The sequence below is a fragment of the Miniopterus natalensis genome, chromosome 8 (assembly GCF_054644295.1).
Source record: "Miniopterus natalensis isolate mMinNat1 chromosome 8, mMinNat1.hap1, whole genome shotgun sequence".
Lineage (NCBI taxonomy): Eukaryota > Metazoa > Chordata > Mammalia > Chiroptera > Miniopteridae > Miniopterus > Miniopterus natalensis.
Window position 1 is genome coordinate 31,482,522 of NC_142088.1, and position 23,135 is coordinate 31,505,656.

At 36.0% G+C, this 23,135-nt stretch overlaps 2 protein-coding genes across 8 annotated transcripts in view; both read left to right on the forward strand.

Annotated features, from left to right (window-relative positions):
- TFPI (tissue factor pathway inhibitor) overlaps positions 1 to 7,920 on the forward strand; it is a 31,044-nt gene extending 23,124 nt beyond the window's left edge. The window contains 2 exon segments of the mRNA XM_087819984.1: positions 6,313 to 6,492; positions 7,164 to 7,920. Of these exon segments, the coding sequence (XP_087676110.1) occupies positions 6,313 to 6,492; positions 7,164 to 7,252 (269 nt within the window). The 3' untranslated portion in view covers positions 7,253 to 7,920.
- An 11,218-nt stretch (positions 7,921 to 19,138) lies between these two features.
- CALCRL (calcitonin receptor like receptor) overlaps positions 19,139 to 23,135 on the forward strand; it is an 86,885-nt gene continuing 82,888 nt past the window's right edge. For 6 of the 7 annotated variants that reach the window (XM_087819721.1, XM_016213132.2, XM_016213060.2 and 3 more), the window contains exon 1: positions 19,139 to 19,400. The gene's annotated coding sequence lies outside the window, so the exon portion shown is untranslated. The remainder of the gene's footprint in view (positions 19,401 to 23,135) is intronic. The other variant, XM_087819722.1, reaches the window with a different exon arrangement.

Genomic DNA, 23,135 nt, shown 5'->3' on the forward strand with positions numbered 1-23,135 from the left:
GCATCTAAATTCTTTGGTTAATCCCTCCCCACCCCCACTCCCCACCCCTCCTGCCCTGAGATTTGTCAGTCTGTTCCATGTTTCTATGTCTCTGGATCTCTTATCAGTTTATTTTGTTCATTAGATCCCACCTATGGGTGAGATCATGTGGTACTTGTCTTTCCCCGACTGGCTTATTTGACTTAGCGTACTCCTCTCCAGGTCCCTCCATGCTGTCCCAAAGGGTAAAGTGTTTATTTTTAATGTGAGGTCTTCAAAAATGACTGGGATTAAATTCTCTACATCACAGGCCTTTCAGCCCTGTTCTAAAAGCACTTGAGATGTGCTGGAGGGCATGCAACATCTCCCTGGGAGCTGGACAATGTGGTATAGTCAAAATGCCGGAGGTCCTTAGATTCTATAATTGTTTATGTCACTAGAAAATGGTTTAGTAATTCTTTCTTGTTATCTACTCTTTACTTCCATAATATTGCAAATGAGCTTGAGAATATAATTTTTCCACTGAGCCCTCTCCATTCAAGAGAGTTGAATGGGTATTAAGCACAATTGAAGTTTAATTTTCTCCTTTTATTTCCATATTTCAATATTAATAGGTTACTTAGGTGACCTCAAAGATTGAACCTTACTCTTTCTTACAGAGATTTTCACAAAAGAGTCTGTAAGCACGTCCCTGTGCACAAGTGACAGCACATTATCTGAGCTGAGATATTGGCATGCAGAAGGATCGCAGGGCTGCAAAGCCAAAAGAATTTTATTTGTATAATTTTTCTTTATCCCAGTCAATACTGCCAGCTTTTCAAACTCTGAGTTCTGTCACCATCTTTCCAATCATTCCAGAAGAGGGCTTGGTAAACTTTGATCACTTCTCTTTTTCTAGTCAGTCATTAAACTCCATTGCCTTTTCCAATGAAACGCCCATTCCTGTCCCTTCCATTTTCAGTCTTATCTGTTTTGGTCAGACCATCAATCTTTCACGTGTAGATTACTTCAACAATCATGTGTAATCTAAGCTGAAACACTAATGAAAATGAAGGGGGTGCTAAAAAAATGTTATTTATCTATTTTAAATATGTATGCATTGACAGAAAATTGGCTTTGTAATTGGATATGTAAAGTAGTTTTATTTTTTAAATCTTTCAATTTTTTAAATCATATATATGTTGGGATATGATGTACCAAAAAAAGCATGACCTAATATTGGCTCAGGAAAACCAGGTGACATAGACATCAGATCAATAAATAGGGATGGATGAATAGATAATCACAGAGATCAGATTAATATAATATAATTAATATAATATAATATAATTAATATAATTAATATAATAATATAATATAACATAACATATATGCTATGCTATGCTATGCTATATACAGGGGTGGGCAAAAGTAGGTTAATAATAATAAAGAATACAACAATAAATACATTAATAATAACACAAGAATAAACTGTTCCGCATACTCACATCTGTGAGCCCCATTTTGCCCCCCCCCCGGGTAGACTGTAAGCTGCACACCCCAGTTAACCACTACAACTGTTGATGCTTCTGAAAGCCGCACTTCATCAACAACCCGCTTCCACTGTCCCGAAGAAGCATCCTGTTTTCCATAATGTGTTCTCAGACCAACAAGCATAAAAACTTCCCCTACTGTCTAAATATGCCTGCATGGTGATCTGGTGCTTCACATGTTGATTTTCAGATAAGCTGGCTTTCCAAAAATAGATAAGACCTCGCGGAGAGGATCCACCAGACCCGCTACTTCCTGGCAGGGGAGCTGGTGAGAAACAAAATACAGCTCTTCCCCTCTGCCAAGCTTGCTGCCATCCAAGCACAGTCACCCTCGGTGACCACTGACTCCTTCTGCTAATCCCTTTCTTCCTGGACCATGTCTGGTTTTTAACAAGGGTGAACTTTTTGCCCTGGTCATAAGATTTCTCCAGACACATGTTTCCAAAACATAAATAATATAGATGCTTTTAAAGGAGAAAAAAATCACAAACTTCTAATCTGTAAACCAAGTTAACTTGAATGACACTAATTTTATATGAACAAGGAAAATAGTAGGAATAAACTTCTTATGCCTGTGACTATTATATAACCATAAATCAAAACTTATGCACAAATGGATAAAATACAAACTAAAAACTAATAAATTAATCATACTAATTTGATGGCACATATTTTTTGCTAAAATAAAATCCCTGTTGTAACGTGAATTTGGTATTGACTATTCTAGGGCAAGTTAGGAATGGAGTAGGAATAGGTTAGAAAAGCCTGTGCTACCCTGCGGTGTGTGTAATTAATTCAGTGACTGACCTTTTTCTTGAGTACTGGATAATCTTTGCAGGAATGGATTTGAGAAGCATTGATATAAAATGTGTGTTTCTTAGGAAAATCCCAACTCTATCTTTTCTGGGGACACAACAGAACGAGGTTGCTAATTTTCTGTCACATCTTAATGCCATTAAATGAATCTGACTGGCCATTGCAAATAGGAACACATAATTCATTAAAGCCAGGGAGCTGGGTCTGTTATTTCTAGAATCAGCCCACTGTGAACATGACAACTCAATAATCCTTGCCTTCAAATGCCTGAGCTCTCTGAATACCGTTTGGCTCAGCAGTGTTACTCCCAAGCCTTGTTTCCAGCCTTCTTGCTTGATGAGCTGTTTTGATTAGATATATTTCTCCTGTTCAAACTTGATAAATTCCAGCTTCATGCATGTAACTGAGGATGAGAAGCACCTAAGGCTTTCTGATCTTAAACTGCAAAGAAAAGAAAATCAGGGAATCCAATATGAAGGGGAAGTTGAGGCAACTTTATTTGGTAATTATTAAAATATCTTTGCTTAGTTATTTTTATTTTCTAGTTAGTTTTCAGATGGCGTATCATAGTGGTTTAGAGCGTTGGCTTTATGGGCAGAAAGATGTGGGTTTAAATTCTAGTTCTGCTATTTGCCAAGTCTCTCTGTGGCCTTGAAAAAAATTACAGGACCCTCAGCCTCAGGTTCCTCATTTGTTGTATGTGGAGAGTAATATGTCTTAAAAATTTTGTGGAGATTGTGATGACATATGTAAAAGTTTTAACCCAGTGTTTAGCACACAATAAAGCTCAAAAGTATTAATATTTGAGGTTTTCTATGTGGTGATGATGATGATTACCCAGTGTCAACAGCAGGAAACAAAATAATCAGAGGTATTATTTATATACATTTCATTAGTGATAATTTTTAATATAACTAAAGCCTGTGACCTTGATCTGAAGTATCTTCATTTAATTACTTAATATTATGATTCTCTCAAATAACATAAAGCACTTGTAAATTAAAATATAATTATAAAATACCAATAATTTTTTTGTATCTTTGAATCTTATTTCTAATCAGAGGACTTGCAAACCCGTATGTCCAACTTTGTTTTATAACCTGAGGTGGAGATGTTACACTTGTTAGTTTCAGTTCAACAGATATTGTGTCCCTCCTCCGTGACTGGAATTGGCATGAGGGCTGGGAGTCTGGGAACAATAAATAGATGGTGGTTTGGCCTTTACAGGCATGCCTGTGAAATGGGGGGAGACAGACACATACATGACTTCAATGCCTATCTTATATGCTAAGTCAGACACCAGAACAAATGTTATGGGAAGACAGAGTCATGATGATATTGTACTTCCATTGAAGTCCAAATTAAATGTTTCTGTCTTCTCAAAACATGGATTTACTTTCTATCTAACATCCCATGGACCCGTTTGCCTAGATGCTGATTAATCCATGGGCATAGTTCATAATTCCATTTTCACTCAGGGAATTTTTAAGTAAAGGCACACTGGAAGAAAGCCAAGATAAAATTACAAATGATTAAATTATGCCTATAAACTGTTTCATAATACATTAAAAAATATTCCATCTTCTAAGGGAACCAGGCTAGAAAAGTAGAACTGTCTTCTCCCTAGCTCTTTCCCTTCCTCACATTCAGTCTGGTGCTTAACTTAACCATTCCCACTGTAACTGCTTTAATTAGGGTCATTTTATATTCTCTGTTGCAAGTCTCCGGCTGGATTCGACCTACACATGCCTCATTGAGTTTGCTTCATGTATCAAGAATTGCTTCAGGTCTCTTTCATCCTTCAATACTCTCAGTGGTTCATTAATGTCTACATCATAAAATCCAAATACAGTGGTATTCAAGGGCCTTCTCGATTTCCAGCCTTGCACCCCACGGTACTCTCCATGGGCGCTGTTCTTCAGATAGCCTGGCATTTGCAAAGTAGCCCAATCCAACCAGGAATGTTTTCACCTTTGTACTTTCCTTCCCCCACGTTCCCCTCTATCTCCTTTTTCTTATTAAAATCTCACTCTACCTTAAAAGCCGATCAAGGAACCAAAAAAAACCATTATAAGGCTTCCAGTTTGGCAATTATGACATGAAGAAAAGTGTTGCTAATGTATTATGACATAATTATCTTAAAATAAGCTATACTCACGAGTTTCATAATTTGTAATTTAACCATGGCTTTGTAATTTTTCTTCGTGGCTTTGTTTAGAAAAATCCCTGGTTGAAGATAACTGTGGACTCTAACCATGGACTAGGCAGTATGTAGACAAGCGATTTTCAACATTTTTAATCTCATGGCACACATAAACTAGTTACTAAAATTCTGCAGTACACCAAAAAATACATTTTTTGCCAATATGACAAAAAATAGGTATAATTTTGATTGACTTACAAAAAAAATAGTAGTTACCTACCCTTTTTCCTCCAAAGTGACTTTTTAAAAAATCAGGTGCCTATACTTTATATAAGGATTTCTGGTACTAAGAATTAATCAGTCAGGCACAACCTTATGGGATGTGACCAATAAGATGCAGCTCCATTATATGATCTGTGTTTACGGTTCAGTACAGGGCATTCACACCACACGGCTGCTGCTGTGGTGGTCATTGTCATTGTTTTTATTTGACAATCTAAGGGAAAAGAGGGCAGTGCCCCTGACCAAACATTCAGGTATGGCATGTTTTAAAAATTTTGTAGCACACCAGTTGAAAATCATTGATCTAGACTAAAAATACAACCCAATAAATATCTACCCATTGTTTTCTTTTTCAGTCTGTGGAGGCCTCCCTGTCCACACAAGGTTCCTCACCGTCTCTTCCCCGTGACCTTTCAGTTTAAATACCTTGCTAGCCCACCTTCTACATTTTACACTCATCAGAATGGTCCAGTCACACAGAACAAAGCAAGTTCCCCAGAGCACTTTTGCCCACGGCTTGCCCTCCCTCCTCCTACACAGGGAACGTGGGTTTCTGCCCATTTCATGCTGCTTCCTCCTCGTTAATGAATGAAGACACAGGCTTTTCCTGCTCTGCAGATTTGCCACATGTAAATACTAACTCCACGCCTCGCCCAGAAGCAGATTCCCATCTCCAGCCCTTTCTTTAGGAACCCAGGACTCCATAAAATGTTAAAGGGTCTTATTGAAGAAGAAGAAAAGAGATAAAAAATTATGGACAATAAAATGGCAATAAATCCATAGCTATCAACAAATGAATCTAAAAAACAAAATAAGTGAAGAAGTAGGACAGAAGCAGGCTCATAAATGCAGAGAACATTTCGACAGTTGCCAGATGGGGGTAGGGGGGCTGGGTGAAAAGTGACGGGATTGAGACGTACACATTGGTTGTTACAGAATAGTCATGGGGATGTAAAGCACAGCACAGGGAACACAGTCTGTAATGTTCCAATAACCCTGTATGGTGTCAGATGGGCACGAGATTTATCGGGATGATCACTTAGTAAGTTATACAATGTCCAATCACTGGAGTATACACCTGAAACTAATATAATATTGTATGTCCACTGTAGTTGAAAAATAAAAAATGATTTAAAGAAAAAAGAATTCTGCTCATCAGGTCAGGGCTTTTTTATTAAAGTTGATCATTCATGAACAAATGACATGTAAATATCAATAGTTTTTAAAAAATGTATATTGTTAACAAACTTTCAGAAGTTAAACTGTTTACTCGTTTGTCACATACTACTTTTTATGCATATAAAGAGCAATCATAGCACTTTCCTTTAGCAAATGTGTCTGCTTTCTCATTTGTTGGAGAAAGGTCTCAGTATAGCAGACACTTGGAGATTGCTTTAGCATTTTTGTAGAATTGAAATACGTGAATTTTACTAAGTAGTACTATTCATTCAGATTGCTGTTTTACATAAAAAGGCCACAGAACTCATCTAAAGCCAATACTGTGAAAGTCTCAAATTAACTATCATATAATGACTTACCATGTTTTCTTCATGTTCTTAGGCTTTTATGGCCCCTCCTGGTGTCTGACCCCAGCAGACAGAGGACTGTGCAAAGCCCATGAGAAGAGATTCTACTACAATTCGAGTGTTGGGAAATGCCTCACATTTAATTACAGTGGATGCGGAGGGAATGAAAACAACTTTGTTTCTGAAAAGTCATGTCTTAGGGCTTGTAAAAAAGGTAGAGAAAACATTCTTCCAATTAACTCACTAGTGTTCAAAAAACAATTGTATTGAAATTATGAATGAATTTTAATCTAAAAAAGATATCATGAAATTAGTTCTATTTATTATAAGAAACAAAGTGTTATGATCTAGCTAATAAATGTTCCCTTTTCAACTACATTAAGATAATATTGCTGGATCTATTAGCTGCAACTCCCCTTAATATATCTTCATAGAAAAAGAATTAATTTTTGAAAACCATTTTATTCTTTTAATATTGCATACTAAACTTTCATTTTAAAGGATTATACCAAATATATTTAAGCTTTCTGATAATGCTCAAAATTAAATATTACTTTTCTGAATATAAAAATTATGCATGTTTATAGAATAGTGTTAATATGTAGATAAAATCATCTATATTCCACCAACCATACACAGGCACATGTTCACATTTTTAATAAAAGGATCATGCATTTCTAACTGAAAATAATAAAAACCAACAACATGTTTATCCATTTTGGCTAACTCATATATGCAAAGTGACATCCTTAGAAATAGATTGTTCTATACAAAGATACATTTTTTTTAGTTTTAAACATTAAAAGATATTTGAGAAAATTTTAGATAAAGTAACACAACAAATCATGTCTTCATGCATAAAGTTTTTCTCTTTTCCTTTTGTAGGTATCACCAAAAAAGCATCCAGACAAAGATTAATTAGAATTAAAACAAGAAGAAAACACTCGATGGGAATAGCATATCACTACAACTGAATTCTACTAAAATATTTTAGGTGAAGCATTTCCCTATGGTTTCCATTTTTCTTGCCTAAAATCCTTTTAATTAATATTTTCATGAGTTTCCTATGCATATAGCACCTGCTATGAACACATTTGCATCAGTGTTCCTTTACTAATCCAGCCAAAATGTTTATTCTAGGACTATAATTTATTAATGGACTACTCTGAATTTATTTACTCCCTTGACCCCTTTCTATTTACCACTTAACTACAAATTACCAGACTGCTGGCCACATCAAATCAGTCCATTTTTCTATTTGGTGATCACCTATTTCATAAAAATGTTGTCATTTGTTTTGCTCACACTTGTATGTGATGGTCTCCCTTATAGCTTATGCCCAGAATTAAAAGTAAAGATTTAAAAAAACAAGCCCTTTTGGGATTTCACACCTAAAATGGTGACAAGCACCTTCTCCTGATAAAGATTTCTCCCTTGTGCATTTGGAAAGAGCTGGTACTAGTAGAATTCTATCTCCTGCTTCCCTCCCAAGACACAGTCCTCCTCTTGCACTAACCAGGACCCCATGGATTTGAACACAGAAGAGTCAATTCTGTGTCACGTGCCTGCCTGATTTTCTTTAACATTCTTTTTTGTTTGTTAATGGTCCATTATATCAATAAAGATATGATTGATTGAATAATTGTGTGTTAAATACAGATCGTGATGAGAAGAAACTTGGTGGGAAAGGGAAGTTTTTAATGGCAAACGAAAGGAAATTCTGCTTCCGATAAATTTTTTTCTTGCCAGAAATAGCAAAAATATTTAAACCTCCTGAAACCTATTCATTTATCACTAAGACTTTGCACACAATGCAACCAATAATTCATGCTCAAAAGAAAGAAAGAAAGAAAAAAGTGCATTTAGTTTCTGTAAAAAAAGAAAAGAAAATGGTCAGGAAGGAAGATTCTGCTAGAAAATTCATGCACTGCTCACTCTTGGGGTTTTAACCAACATTTCTCTGGAGTTAATTCACTAGATCCACATCTATACGTTACCTTCTCTGAAGAGCCATGCACCATCTGGCATCTCAACAGCCTCCTCGACATCTCAGTTTCTATACCGTGCACCTCACATTTCACATTTAAATTTGAACCTGTCATCTAGAAACAACGAACCACTGCATCCATTTAGTTTAGCTTAACGGCCACTCTCTAGCAACAGTATCAAAATCCTGCTGTTCCTCAGGCTTGAGAGCTTGCATCCAATTTTAATTTCTTATTCTCCCTCATATTCTACATCTAATCAGCCCCAAACACTATTGCTTCCTTTTTCATAAAGTTCACCCAGTTCCCAGACTTTTTACCTCTACTGCCGTCTTCAGTTCAGTGTTGATAATTCCTAGGAATCCATTCAGTATATTTCTCCACCACTCAGAATCCTTCAGGGACTCACTATTTGGCACTTAACTCAACCCCACTCCTCATAATTTAATTTACATACATATTGGACTGACTGCCTCTTTCATGACTTTTTCAATTTGGATAAAGGGTATTCACTATTCACTTAATATATCTTTAGTTTCTCAGTTTATTCATGCTGGTTTTCTACTGAAAAATCTGATATCCTCCAGCCCATTCATCTGAAGCCGAGCTCCAGCTGATGCAAACTATAAAACTGCTGTGTTTCAACTCATCTACTGATGGGCACTTGGGCTATTTTCAGATCTTAGCTATTGTAAATTGCACTGCGGTGAACGCAAGACAGAATATAAAAACTCCCAACATACATTTACGAATCATTTTCATCCTACAGCATAAAAATTATATCATTGCAAAATAGGGCCAATATGTTCACTTAAGAAAAATTTTATATCATGATATCAAATATCCAGCATGTAAGTAACTGCCTGAAGTTGGGTCTTTGCTGGGGAATTTGAGACTTTTGGAAAACAGAATCCTTTGTTTTCATTTGCACACCCATAGCAACAGCTTTCCATAAAGGGTAAAAGCTTCCTTCCTTTGGGTAGCAAGTTGCCACCAAGGACATATAAAGAGCACACTGCTGAATTGACTTCTTTCTCGAACAACCATTCAACGGTTCATTATTCAGTCAAATTTAACACACACATCGAGATGGTTTACAGTGTTTAATGCATGTGAATATTATTTTTACTGTGTTTTTAAATAAGGAGCCCTCGCCCTGGCCAGTGTGGCTTAGTTGGCTGGTGTAAGGGGACTGCACTGCTTGGATTCCCAGTCAGGGCACATGCTCAGGTTGTGGTCCCCATTCCCAGGGGACGTGCAGTGTTTCCCTCTCCTTGATGTTTCTCTCTCTCCCTCCCTCTGTCTCTAAAGTCAGTAAAAAACATAAATAAATAAATTAAATAAATAAATAAATAAATAAATAAATAAATAAATAAATAAATAAAATAAAAACATAAGAAGCCCTCTGGTGGTATTGTTTTGTTCTCTTTTGAATACTCAAATGCATCTAAATGTAAATTTTATATAGAATTACATTATACAGCATGTACCTGCATTGACATACTTTGTTTATTCTGTGTTCAAAATTAAAAGGTCATTCAGAAAACTGCTCAAGTGATTTTATTTTTTACACTATAAACAATAAGATATATTATTTTTTTTTAAAGAATAGTTTGTTTTCCTGTGGTCTACTATATTCCTTCAAAACTAGCCTATATTGATGCAATTCGCCACGTCCAATCTGACTACACCTGAAACAGATTTTCCTTTTCAGTGCCAGATTGATCCCCAAACACCAAGCGACTTTTTGAGAAGCTTCCAAGTTACTACTTTAAGGGGGCCCCACTTACTTTGGGAGATTCTGAATGCCTTAGCATTTGGGTTTTGTTTACAATTACAAAAAAAACCCACATTTCCTGAACCATTAACTTCTCCCTCCCTCAATATCACGTGCATTCTAGAAAATAATACATCTGCTTCTGATTTACACTAAATCATCAAGGTGTTTAAAGCTCATCAAAAGTTTTGAAACACTTTTGAAAATATTTCATTTCTTTTTAAATCATTCCTTAAAGAGCTAGCAAAATTTAGTGAAGAAAAAATTATTTCTAGTACCAAAATCTTTTATTTCAGTCTACAGTTGGTTCTCTAATAGGTTTTAAGCAAATCCTAAGAAGCCCAAATTAATCCATTCTCATCAACATTACTGACGATTTGCTGTTCACTCACTATGCAATAACATCGGCTAAGGCACTTATAAACCCGGGTGTCTTCAGGGTTTTCATCCATATTTAATATGTATTTTCACACAGGGTGTAATTCTAATTTACGGAACTCTTTTTTTCAGCTGCAGGCACTGTCAAGTTAGAAGCCAGAGGAAACTGCAACTTACTTCCTCTTTTTAAATGTTTGGAATCAGAAAGCAAGAATTTTGATTTTCCAATAGTCTTTCCCCTTTTCAACATATTCCCTACTCTCAACAGAATGTTCCAGAAAATTTGTAAATCACTCTGGGGAAAATTCCAGAGAGTTTCAAAATGGGAACAGCTGTGAGCTACCTAAATGATCCATCTCTCCAAGAAATTGCTCTCCCAGAGATGAAGAAATAAACAATTACCATTTTTTACTCAAAGTATCTGCCACTGTTCAATGAGAACGTCTTTAAAGCTGTAAAGCTAGGTATATCTTAGGAAAATTTTTATTTAACTCTGCATATTCCTTTTACTTTTCTCTGTACAAGCCACACACACACACATTAATTTAACACTCTATGGGGCATTTAATTACAGAGAAAATCTTTAAAATCCAGTACATCTCTCAGCTTTTCTTTTCTCTACTGGCAGTCGATAAACTGTCAGAAACCACTGAAGAACTTTTAAGAATTGTGGACGAAAATAATAAAGCACCAAACCAAACACAATAGTAATGAACACGGGCTTTGGCTTCAAAACACCTGGATTTGAGCTCAGTGGGCCTCTTCTTGGGGAAAGTGGTGAGGGTGGAGGAGCGCACATAAAGAATTTAGCGCAGTGTTTGCTCCATAATAAATAGTCGACAAAATGGTAGTCATTGGTGTTACAGGTTGCTGAATATTTAACATTCCAAAATTTTAACATACAGTCTCTCTGAGCTGTAACAATTATTCAGGCAATTAAAAGTTAAAGTAGGAACTTTTAGGTAAATATTGTTCGCTGAAGTAACAATTTTATAAAATGAAGAATGAAGAGCATAAATACGCAGTGGTTTTACTGTTAACAAGAGTAACTGGGGAAAATGTAAAAATTATGCATACTTAATAATTTGAAAATTTTTCAATAATTTGTTTTTGAGATAATTGCCTAACAGGAGCTAATGATATTTTTAATATGGAAACTTTAACATGGGTCTGAAAGGGTAAAATCAGTGAATATTCTTTCAATTTCTCTAAAAAACCTATGTTCATTATGTTAGATGGGCCAGGTACAGAAACGTGGGTACAGAGACTCACCAGGGCAGGAAGCCCGGGGTGCCTAGCAAGGGGCGAACCTGGGAAAACAAGAACCTTGTCCCCAGGGTAACCTACCCTCCCCAGCATATCACTGGCCCTGCGGTTTAGACCCCTGAGCAGTTTCTCCCTAAAGATAACATCTAGGCCTCAGTTGTATTTCAGCTCCAGGCCCAGAAAAGCAGCAAAACCAGACAAGTGGCACCATAGCTGCCCCAGGACCAGCTGCATTGGCTAATGGCCCTCTGCCCTGGCACCAACCAGTGGAGACCATGACCCTGGAGGAGCACACCTGGAAAGCTGAGGAATATTCTAGAAACACTCCCTGAGACCTCCCCTAAGATTTCCACATGCAAGAAACAGACAAATACGGAGGACAAAGGACACCCCGCCATATCCTTCCCCCTTCTTCCCTCTAGGGGACCCTGCAATGGGCAGCAGCAGCTCGTCCCGGGCTCACCCCCTGGACCTGTCCCCAAGGCCCCTTCTCTCCCTGACTCCTCAGGGAGCCCAAGCGGCCCAGCCCGGGCTCTCCTGTTGCTTCGTCTACGCACCTTCCTTGGCTCACCGTCCTAAGCACGTATTTGCTGCCATCGCGGACCCGATACCCACCGACTCAGTGCTGTGTAGCCCCTCCTTTTGATATCCCCATCCCCCGACCCCTTTTCCTTAATTAATTCAATTTTTTTATTCACCTGAGACGGCTATTTAACCCCTCCACACACCACCTACCTTAACCTTTCACGTTATATATAACTCATCTTAAAATATTTAAATATGTTTCTTAGAACTCTTATATTAAAAAATGCTCAATATTCCTTGGTTCATCCTTCTAAACATTAGAAACTTACACTATCAATTACATATGAATAATATTGGAAATATATGATCTAGATAGAAACCAGAATACAAATATATTTGAACAGAAAAATGGCCAAGCTAGTGGTGATGTTTAATGTAAACTTGCTGAACACTGTGTTGGGTTTTCCTATCTTGAAAGCACCCACTATTTTCTTTCTCTCGATGTGGAATTGTCTAACTGAAGCCCCAGGAACCAATATCCTTTTACTTATATTCCACACAATTTTCCTCCAAAAATATCTGAATAAGTTTGCCATGTTAAATACTTTGCAAATAATGTTATAAAGAAGGAGGACAGGTTTAAAAACCAAACAACTTAGGTTTCAAGTTCCATTTCTACCAACTTATAATTGTATAAACTTACTAAGATTCAGTTCCCTCATCTGAAAAGTTGAAATAAAATCATCGCAGAGTTCAAGAAAACATCTAAAACAGCATATTTCTGGAAAAATGCTAATCATAACAAAAAAAATGTTATTTTTCTTCCTCAATTTCCCCTAAAACAGAACAGAAACCCAGAAAGCACTACTAGATAGCGCTCAATACTTAAACTAATGAACACAACCCCAGATTGAATTTGTTTTTATGTTTCTTTACAATTAATCCAAAAAAAAAAAAAAAAAAAAGAGCCTCCATTTGTAGAATTAGCACTTGTGGACATTAACTTCAACTAAATAACTTTGCTAAAAGACATAGAAATATTTTCCAGAAAAAGTTTTTGTACTTGGCCGTTCACCCCAGGCCTACCCAGCCACACCCGAACAAAGCACAAACTTGATTTGGATGGCATAAGCCCTTGCCCATAAAATAAAATACAACTTCTTACCACACTCACAGGCCCGGCCTCCTGAGTCCTGATGGGTCCACGTGGGACTCTCCTCCTGCCCACTAGTCTTCAGACTGCAAAGTGTGGGTGCAACGTGAACAGGCTGCCTGCTTGCTCTGGGTTTCCCAGGGGACTCCATCCCCAGCCCCCTGCAGGCTCTCTGTCGGGCTGGTGCACTCCTCTCTCAGAGGCTCAGAGAAGAGGCTGCCAGCAGCTCCCAGCTGCATTCTCCTCCAAACTGCCCTCAGCTGATGGTAGCACCTTTCCCTGGAACTCACCTTTCCCTCTCCCAGGGTGGCTCATGCAACCCCGACAACCGAGGAGCTGCAAAAGACAGGCTCCCTGGCCGCAGGGGGACAACTTGGAGCCCTGCCCATGAATTCAGCCACTCCCAGGTTCTCCCTGAGGTCGGTGGCTGCTCCTTCATTCCTAGGCCCAGCAGCTCGCATTCACTCCCCAATGCTTTCCCCTAAAGCTAAAGAGCGCCCCCTCAGTGACCAGGGGCACCCAAACCCTCCTCTCGCCCTGCTTCTGGGAAGCCCCACCAAGGCAAGGCTTCTTTCTAACCTGCCCAACGTCTTCTCTCTCTTGACTTTTAGGTTCCAAAGTATTATCTTCAGAGAAAATGCTTTTGTACAAGAAGTAGGGTCTCCCTCCATCCTGCCTTCCCTGTCTACTCAGGCCTTATGTTTCAGTCACTGATCATATCACTTCTTAGCGATCTGAGTATTTATTTGACCAGTATAAGCCAAAATAAGAGTAGTTTTCAAAATCTCTACCTGGGGGTCAAAAGTAAATTCCTTAGAAGCAGTGAACTAAATCCTTATTACCAGTCTTTGCATTCCTGATATCTACCCGAATGCATGGCACATGGTATATGATCAATTAATATGTGTCTATAGATGACCGCGGGTTATAAGCTTTGCTTTCTGATGATACATATGTTTATAGAGATAGATCTCAGGTAATTAATATACACTCAAATACCATCTCTCTCAAATGTCAGCTGTATTAAGTTAGAGCAGGATTATAGCCAATGATTGATTTTTTTTCTAGCATATAGTGATAGAACAAATATTTTTCACGTTTGGATATAGTGAGGCCCTCATTTATTAAGTGTGAGAGACACTTTTCTCTCTGTTGTGAGCTTTTGAAGATCTGATTTGTTTTTCTGCCCAGATGTGTAGGAGTTTGTCCACTTTAGCCTGGCCAAGGGCTTCAGAATTGTCTAGGTTTAGATCATTTCAAAGATTTAAGTGCGTATTGAAAGACAAAAGATGGGATGTCATTTGATTTTGCAATTTTTAACTTGGGTTTTAACATTTATTTAATGATTGTTTGCCTTTGGATCTAAATACTTTATGATGTTTATTTTTTCACTATATGTAAATTGACACTTTAATTGTATAGTCTACAATAAGTAGCTGCACATATGACTCTAGTTATCATGTACATCAAAATGTTTTCTTAGGAATCTTCCCTAGTTGTTGGGATTTTTTTCATGATTCAAAAAGAGATAGAATTTTGCTATGATTTCAGTTGAGGAACTTTCTGTAATTTGAGAATCTTTAACACTAGATGGCAGGATGAGACTATAGATACCCAACTCATAGCTAAATATATAAAGGATCTGATACTTTCTCAAAGGTATTAAGAATTCTTAGGCAAATACATTGTATTATATTTTAGTATATACATTATATATGTAGTCCCACACTCTTTTTATTTAAAACCTTTCACTGTAAAAAATAGGTTGATGTTAAACATGAATGAATAATTGAAGAGAAAAATCAAAATTGCTAATAATTTTACAAGTTATGTAAATATGACAATAACTGATTAAAATAGTCTGTATTGGGAAAACATTACTACTAATTTGGCTTTAGAATTTAATAATCAAATTTTCAAGCAAATCTGAGACATAGTCATTTAATCAAATGCTACTTCGGTCAACATGCATAAACACAAGTTTAAATAAATCATTATGTCATAATCAAGATTGATATTCAGCAAATAAAAAGTATTTCAGAATAAATCCACAAGAAATACATGTACAGATATGGAAAGGGAATCTTTATCAAGGCCAACTAAAACTAGACTAGAAATAGAAAGAAGTATTTTAAACTTTTCTGGGAAAGGAGATTTGAGTTTCCCAAGTAAATTGCTCACTCATTCGCAGTATTTATGTACCACTTGTCAGTGCAGTATGGATAAGTATGGCAAGGGTGACCATACGTAATTTTTTTATCCAAATCAGGACATTTTTGAGCATGGAAATAGAAACTGGGGCTGCCTTAACAAACTGGGGCATAGGATCGCCCTAATTAGAAGTGTTTACCCTGAAGAAGTTTTTTTTGTACCCTTATTTAAGTGAGCACCTTAAATTTTGTTGTACTTAAATATTAATTTTTAATTAGTCATGACATATGTCATTTGCCAGTGCTAGTTCTTTAATTCTACTAACAGGTACCCCTTTCGGGGTAGGAGAGCTCAAACACTCATGAATATCTATGAGGAAATGAGTTTCTTGGAAGATCCAAATCCATCAGAACTTAAGAATCAATGAACAAAATAGGCAGATTTTTAGCCAATTATTTTTGATATGTTGTTTGACTCTCTTGGGGAAATACATTTTAAAATAGTAAAAGAAATTCTATATTAGGCTAGTAAAATAGTTTTATTTATCTACATATGGACCTGATATAATATTACTTATTTCAAATGTAAGGTTTTCTACTTTTTTCCAACTCATATTCATAGTAAAGATTTTAAAACAACATTATGATTTCCCTCAAGGTGATAAATTATGTGCACAATTAGAGTGGAAAATCCACCCTTTGGTTTTAATAATAGAAAATATTATATTCACTCTCAACTAGATCGCAGAGCAAATTATATTTTTCTGTAACTACCAACACAACTAGTATAGTATCTAACTCAAAATATAGGCTCACTCACTACTTATTAAATGATTTCTAGTGTCTTCAATCTGTTCTGGAATATATATATATGAAATATGTGAGGCCGAATTAATATATTAATACCACAGTGTCTAAGAATGGCCTCATTGATTATTGAAATACTTTTTTATTTTGTTCTGCTTTTCCCAAATACTTGTTGCCATGTTTCATTGTGTACTGGAGGAGCTTGCATTATATTTTTCCCCTTGCCCCTCCATACCCAGAGTGGCTCCTGGAAGTCCTCATGCCATTTATTTCTAGAGTTAATAAAAGGGCAACTTTTAAGTATCTGATTAGTGGAATGCAGTTATCCTGTTATTTCTAAATAAGTCTTATAGATGATAGTGATAAAAATTACCCCAGTCTTCATAGATTATAAACATGTGCCTGCCAATAATTTTTATATAAATACTATATAATTTCTGTTAGCTTTCCAGTTAGTATAGCCTTGACGTATAGTAGGAAAGAGCACACATTTAAGATTTAAGCGTCTTATGATATAAATTCATAGCATAGATTTTTTCCATTCATTAGACTTTACTAGTGTTGGACAAATAAAATCAGCTAATCTTTGGGGAGAAAGTTAATGTTTTTGCAAACTGAACAGGAAAAGTTTTAGTTTTTCATAGCTTAAATTCAACACTACATATTGATCTCTTTCTAGGGGATCAGATGTCTTTCACATATTATATCAAGCATGGAGATGAGAAGACATGGATAGAGATGATTCCGATATTAAAATCTAGTATTCGATTCTGCTCCAAACTTTAGGATGGGAACAAAAAGACCTAAAATGTTTTGTCAAAGGTCCCACTAGAAAGTATCAGAACCAGAACTGAAATTTCATGTCTCGTGGTCCAAGCCCAGGGCCTTCTGCTTCTTGCTTAGTGGCTCCGAGCAGAGTGCTCCCTCCACAGCAGAGTCTAGCAGAGCTTTCACCTGGGACTGCTCCCACTGGTATTCTGATCAAAGAGCCGTTGCTTCTGGAGCCATCCATAATTTGCATCTTTGACTTTTCTTCTCAGGGGCTGGAGGAAATAGCTCAAAATGAAATAACATCTCACCAGCCTCCCAAGGCAAAGCAAACCGAGCCCTACCTGGGAATACAATATTCAATAACCTGGCAATTTAACTCCTTGGTTATTTTCTATCTCCCACTAACAAAATAGGTATAACTCAGTTTCTTACAACTCTTTTAATTATAATTGGTGGAGATTAGTATGTATCCTATTTTTATATGTATGTATTTTTACTGGCCTTGATTCTATTGATCTTAAAATCAAAGACTGTAAAATAAGTTTCTTCCACGGATCCAGGTTATAAAAATGTTAGGAGCATAGTGCTGCAGAAACATGATATCCCTTCAAGTTATGTAGCCTTGTCCTCCTTTGTTAGTTTACAAGAAGTGTTTTAATATCTCGTTTTGTCCAGAATTGCAGTAATTTACCAATTTCTCCGTGCCTCTGATCCCAAATTGACCAAGACTAGAATGAACATCACAATATCATTTATTTCTAAATGCTACACAGTTTGTTGATTCAAAGTCTTAGAGATATAAGGGATTTTCGGTATTATTTGATCCCTCTTTTTTAGTTTACAGATGAGAAATTGATGCTGAGATTGATTAAGCGATTTTTTTTTTTTTAAATATATCTTTATTGATTTCAGAGAGAGGAAAGGAGAGGGAGAGAGAGGGATAGAAACATCAACGACCAGAGAGTCATTGGTCTGCTGCACCCGCAACCCGGGCATGTGCCCTGACCGGGAATCGAACCCCGATCGCCTGGATCCTAGGTCGACGCTCAACCGCTGAGCCATGCCCGGCTGGGCAATTAAGCGATTTTTTAATGCTGTTTAGGTTTCAGGAATTATAACTACTGTTGTATCTTCACACATGTACCATATTATTAAAAGACATTTCTAATTTAAAACTTTCGTCCCTATTTCCAATGATTCGTTAAACACATTTAGAATAGAATTATCTTTTGAAGCAAAACTTTAAAAAAAATTAATGTATGTTGCATATTTTAAATTGTTTCATATTGTTTATAAATTATATGCATTTTTTGAGGCCATTTTGAGGTATAAATGTAGTATAAATTACTTTTTAATTTTATAGATGATAAGTCAAAATTTAAAAATATTTGCAATAATTTTAAATATATTAATATGTTCTCAAAGGGTTATTTTCTCTAATACATATACTTTTATATACAGTGAAAATAATTCTAAATATGTATATGTATGCACACAATGGTTTTGTTTATGAAAAATACATACATATTAGTGTCGTAACAAAGCAAAAAGTGTTTAAAAAAATCTACAGAATAAAGTTTCTTCAGTTTATTGCGGACAATTGATCAAGGAATAGCTCCGATTATCAAAACTCCAAATTAATAAAATTTGGATCAAAGAATTAATTATGATGGGTGCAGTTATTATTTTTCTGTGTTCATTTATGAAGAAAATAATTTCCTCAGATACGTTGTAACATATAATTCAGCGCACACACACACACACACACACATGCCCCTAACTCCTTTAATCCTTGGAACAGAATGTGACCCCCGGGCTTCCTTCCGACCGAGGCAGCTCTGCCTGGCGGGCCCCAGCAGCTCGGCCGAGGTGGGCTGGCCGGTGTGGCTGCTGACAGCGTGTTCCCGGGCACGGGATCCCCGCCTGCTCCGGCGGCCTCTCGCTCTCGCCTCCGAGTGGGAAGGGAGCTGCTTCCCGGGGCTGCGAGCTGAGAAAGAAAGTAACCTAACACTAACTGCAGGCGGGGTCGGGGTGATGCAACAGGAAGCTCTCCGTCCCCTCTGCTGCTGAGCGCTGACAATGTGCCAGCACCTCCAGCCTGCTCAGAGCAGCCCTCGCCCTCCAGCAGAGCGGCACCTCCTGCTCCAGGTCATCAGGCTGCAGGTCATCAGGCTGGACCTCCCGGTGCCCGCGGGCTCCCACTGCGAGGCTCCCACCTTGCCTGCCGGGCACCCCCTTCTGCGGGGTCTCAGAAAGTCCAATTCCCTCCTCAGAATATTTCACCAAGAGTTTCCTTAGGAGCTGTGCTGGGTAAGTACATTATTCAAAATAAATATATTGATTCTGAGTAGTATTCTTGTGCACTTTGACTATGTTTCTACCATTGAAATTTACTGACGAAATAATGCTGAAACATCCTCATTTGTTTCACACTAGAGAAACTACAGTATGTTACTCCAAAATATATACAAAACCTTTTACTATTAGACAATATTATGTACAATGATAGTCTAGAAAATAAATTTAGCAAGTAATAAAAATCTAAGTGGGTAAAAATCATACTTTTAAACAAATATCTTATCAGGGAACAGTGCCTTTTAAAATTAGCTCTACTAATAGCTAAGCTTAAATTTTGACAGCTGGAAAACATTTTTAGCCCCAGGAAGGGTCTTTAAACTTTCCATATAATCAGTATTCTAAGAAAGGGGTGAAAGAATAACTACTTTTGGGGTCTCAGAGTTTTACTCACTCTGAGGTCGAATGCAATGGGAAATTTAAAGGAAAGCAATCACTTTGAATTTAATATATTTGCCTTCTATTTGTCTTTCACCTCTATTTATCTCTAACTATTGGACTAATGGAATTTTCATTGTTCATTGTTGCCAGATGTGTTTCAAACTCTCTTTTGCTAACCCTGGACTGTTTCCGCTGTATTGGATAATGGGGTGGGCTACAAAGGGAAAAAACCAGCTAGGGTTGAGAGAATGTCGAGATTTCTGTATTAACCCTAATCCTATGAGCTAACAGAATGTGTCACTTCAATTTATCTGGTATTCCTCCGAAATCTTTTGAGGGGAGGGTGTGATAGTGAGACAACTGTGGGTAAAGAAAAGTAACACAGGTTTCCCAAATGGGCATATCAGATCATCAGACAGAAAAATTAAAGTATGTATTTTAAAAGAAAGAATTTTCAGGATAGAACTTATTAAATGCAGAGATGAAACATCTGTTAATACTTCTTTCAACAGTACGGACGGACTGTCCTGGACACGAAGAATCTAGTGTCTACTTAATAAGTTGTTGGTATAGAGGTACCATAAATTTGTGGCTAAGAAAAAAATAGGTGTCAGATTTGGGTTCAGTTACATTGGTTGACAAAATGTGCATATATATTCTTACCTAAATGAAATTACACTCTGCACAATGCCCTTCAATGGAGAAATCCTGTACTTAGTCCCTCAGAATCTAGCACATTAACAGCGGACTACAAATTCATTCTGAGCAGCTCCCTGATAATTTTATACTCATTTTCCCCCCCCAAAATTTCTCCAAATGAATGTAAACATCAATTAAGCCTTACTTTTGAGATTCTTTAAAAATATTGTGGCAGATTTCCTGTCTACTTTCTATTATTAATTGTATTGAGTTCCCTGACACATGGGTAGAATGGAAAAAGTGTTTTTAGAATGTGACCTTGTAAATAGCCATCTGATAATTAGAAGAGGAAATGGAAAGAACACATTAAGTGCCTAAGCCAAAGCCATGTGTTAGTAACAAAAATTAAAATAGCATTATTTTTAATTTCACATTATTTTCTTAGAAGGAAGTATTATATTAATATCAAGTTTGGAACTCCCTAAACTTCTCTAAATTTTTTCCATTGCTACCAAAACCCCATAATTTTCCTGCAAAATTTAATTAAATTTTTGTAACTGTATTAATAGTATGAATTATCATCTTTATTTTTTTAAAAAATACTATTGTAAAATACTAGGCAATGAATATTGAGGGTCATTAGGCAAAGACTAATTATTTGAGAAAATAATGTTAGAAATAAGCATTTCAAAGTTTGAAATAAAAATTCATATTATTTTATTCTGGTGTTTGCTTTTTTTTTAATAAGAGAATGTCAGAGCTTTCAACCATAAAGAACTGATTTATTTTTCTAGATGATATTAGCCTGTAGCATCAGAAAATCAATGCACAGAGTCTAAGGCCAGTTCTAAATATGTAAAATGAAATATAGAATTGAGAAATTGAATGAAAAATGTGAGCTAAATTATGTTTTACCTGCAATATTCAATTATCTTCAAAAAATATGCTTTGGTTATTGCTACAATGTCTTTTTAAAAAATATATCTAGCACATACTAAAGTGTTATTTTTATTAGTTAAGCTATGTAAATGTTTAGAATATATTGAAACCATTCACTGAAAAAATAGAACAGTAAAATAAATCGGGGTCTGTAATTTTAAATTTATGTTAAAGAACAACCAAGGTATATATGTTTTACTCACTGGTGATGCCTAGAGTATAATGGGGTTTAAGTGGAGTTGACATCCTAGCATATTTATGAGAATCTTTACATTCACCTGTAACTATTTTCACCATTATTTTTTCATGTATAATAGAAGTTTGAATTTCAGTAAAAAATTCAAAATAATATTAAGACAAAAAAGACCTTATATGCTTTATGTTAATGTGGAAAAATTATCTGATAAACACGTAAAACCTCATGAGACTTCAGGTAGTATCATTATTATATATTTCTAACAGATCGTTTGGAACCATTATAACAATAATTTGCTTTCCATTTTTATATACATAGTTAAAATTAGATAGTAACTTGTTTTTTAAGGAGTGTTTTATAACTTCATAGAAAAATTAGCAAAATAATTTTTAAATTATCAAAATATGGATTCACTAAACAAAGCTTATTTTACACTCTGTTTGACTTTGAAGGCAGTTTGAAAAACTAATTGTTTTTAGAGATATAACTCTTACGGTGTCAACTTTTCAGAAAACAAATATATTCAAAGAACATTGTTTGCGGTCTTTGGCTTCCCTCCTTATCTTTGTTTAGGACTCAGAGAAGCTTTTAACCCATAAACATAAGCTGTATTGTTGCAGTGGTGCTAAAGAGAGACAGAGTGTCATATTTGTAGCACCTCTTTTGTCTTGGCCCAATCAGTCTGTCAGAGAATACACTTAAAATGGAAAATCAGTGCGCAGCTATTTAAAACACTTGTCTGTGCCTGGTTTGAAGTCTATGTGTGAACTATAAATGTTTATACTCTCTCAGGGAGGCTCTCTTTTCTACCAAAGTACTTTTGCCATGCTGCACCATTACATGATTCAAGAAATACCCTCATTTAAGGTCAGAAAATGTTCCGATGCAATTAAGGAGGAAAAAATATTTACCAGAAATACAAGATCAGGTGTGCATACTAACAAGCTATCTCAATCATTTTTCTATTTATTCACATGGACAACCATTCCTGCCCAAATTCTTTCATCAGTGGCAGTTATGCAATTCAAAGTATCCGGGATAGCTTTCACACCTTAATTTTAGCTTAGGTACTTATAAGTCTGGTTTATAATCTTGAAGATACATAGCCCTAGTTTAAAGCATAAAATTGAAGAAATAATAAGTAAAATACATTCAATTGTAAAATTTGGAATATAAATATTGAGTTAGCGTGATTTAGTAAAAAAGAACCTATGAATTAGATAGGTGACAATTAAATCAACAAAATCCATTTAAATAATAGAAAATTTGTATACATTCTATTGCAATTCCAATTTAAACAGAAAAGTCTCCTCAATAAATTCAGGCTATTTTTAAATGTCTAATTAGAATTATAATGTTGTTCATTAAATCAGATTAGATCAAATAATCCCTGTGTTTTTCCATATTTGAGAGTCTCCAAACCAAGTTTGTTTTTTAAATTTGACGTTACTTTAGGAAAAAAGGAGAAATGACTTAAAAATTTTAAAACATAATAAAAGCCTTACTTCTTATTACTAAAAGGTAAAATAGAGTCA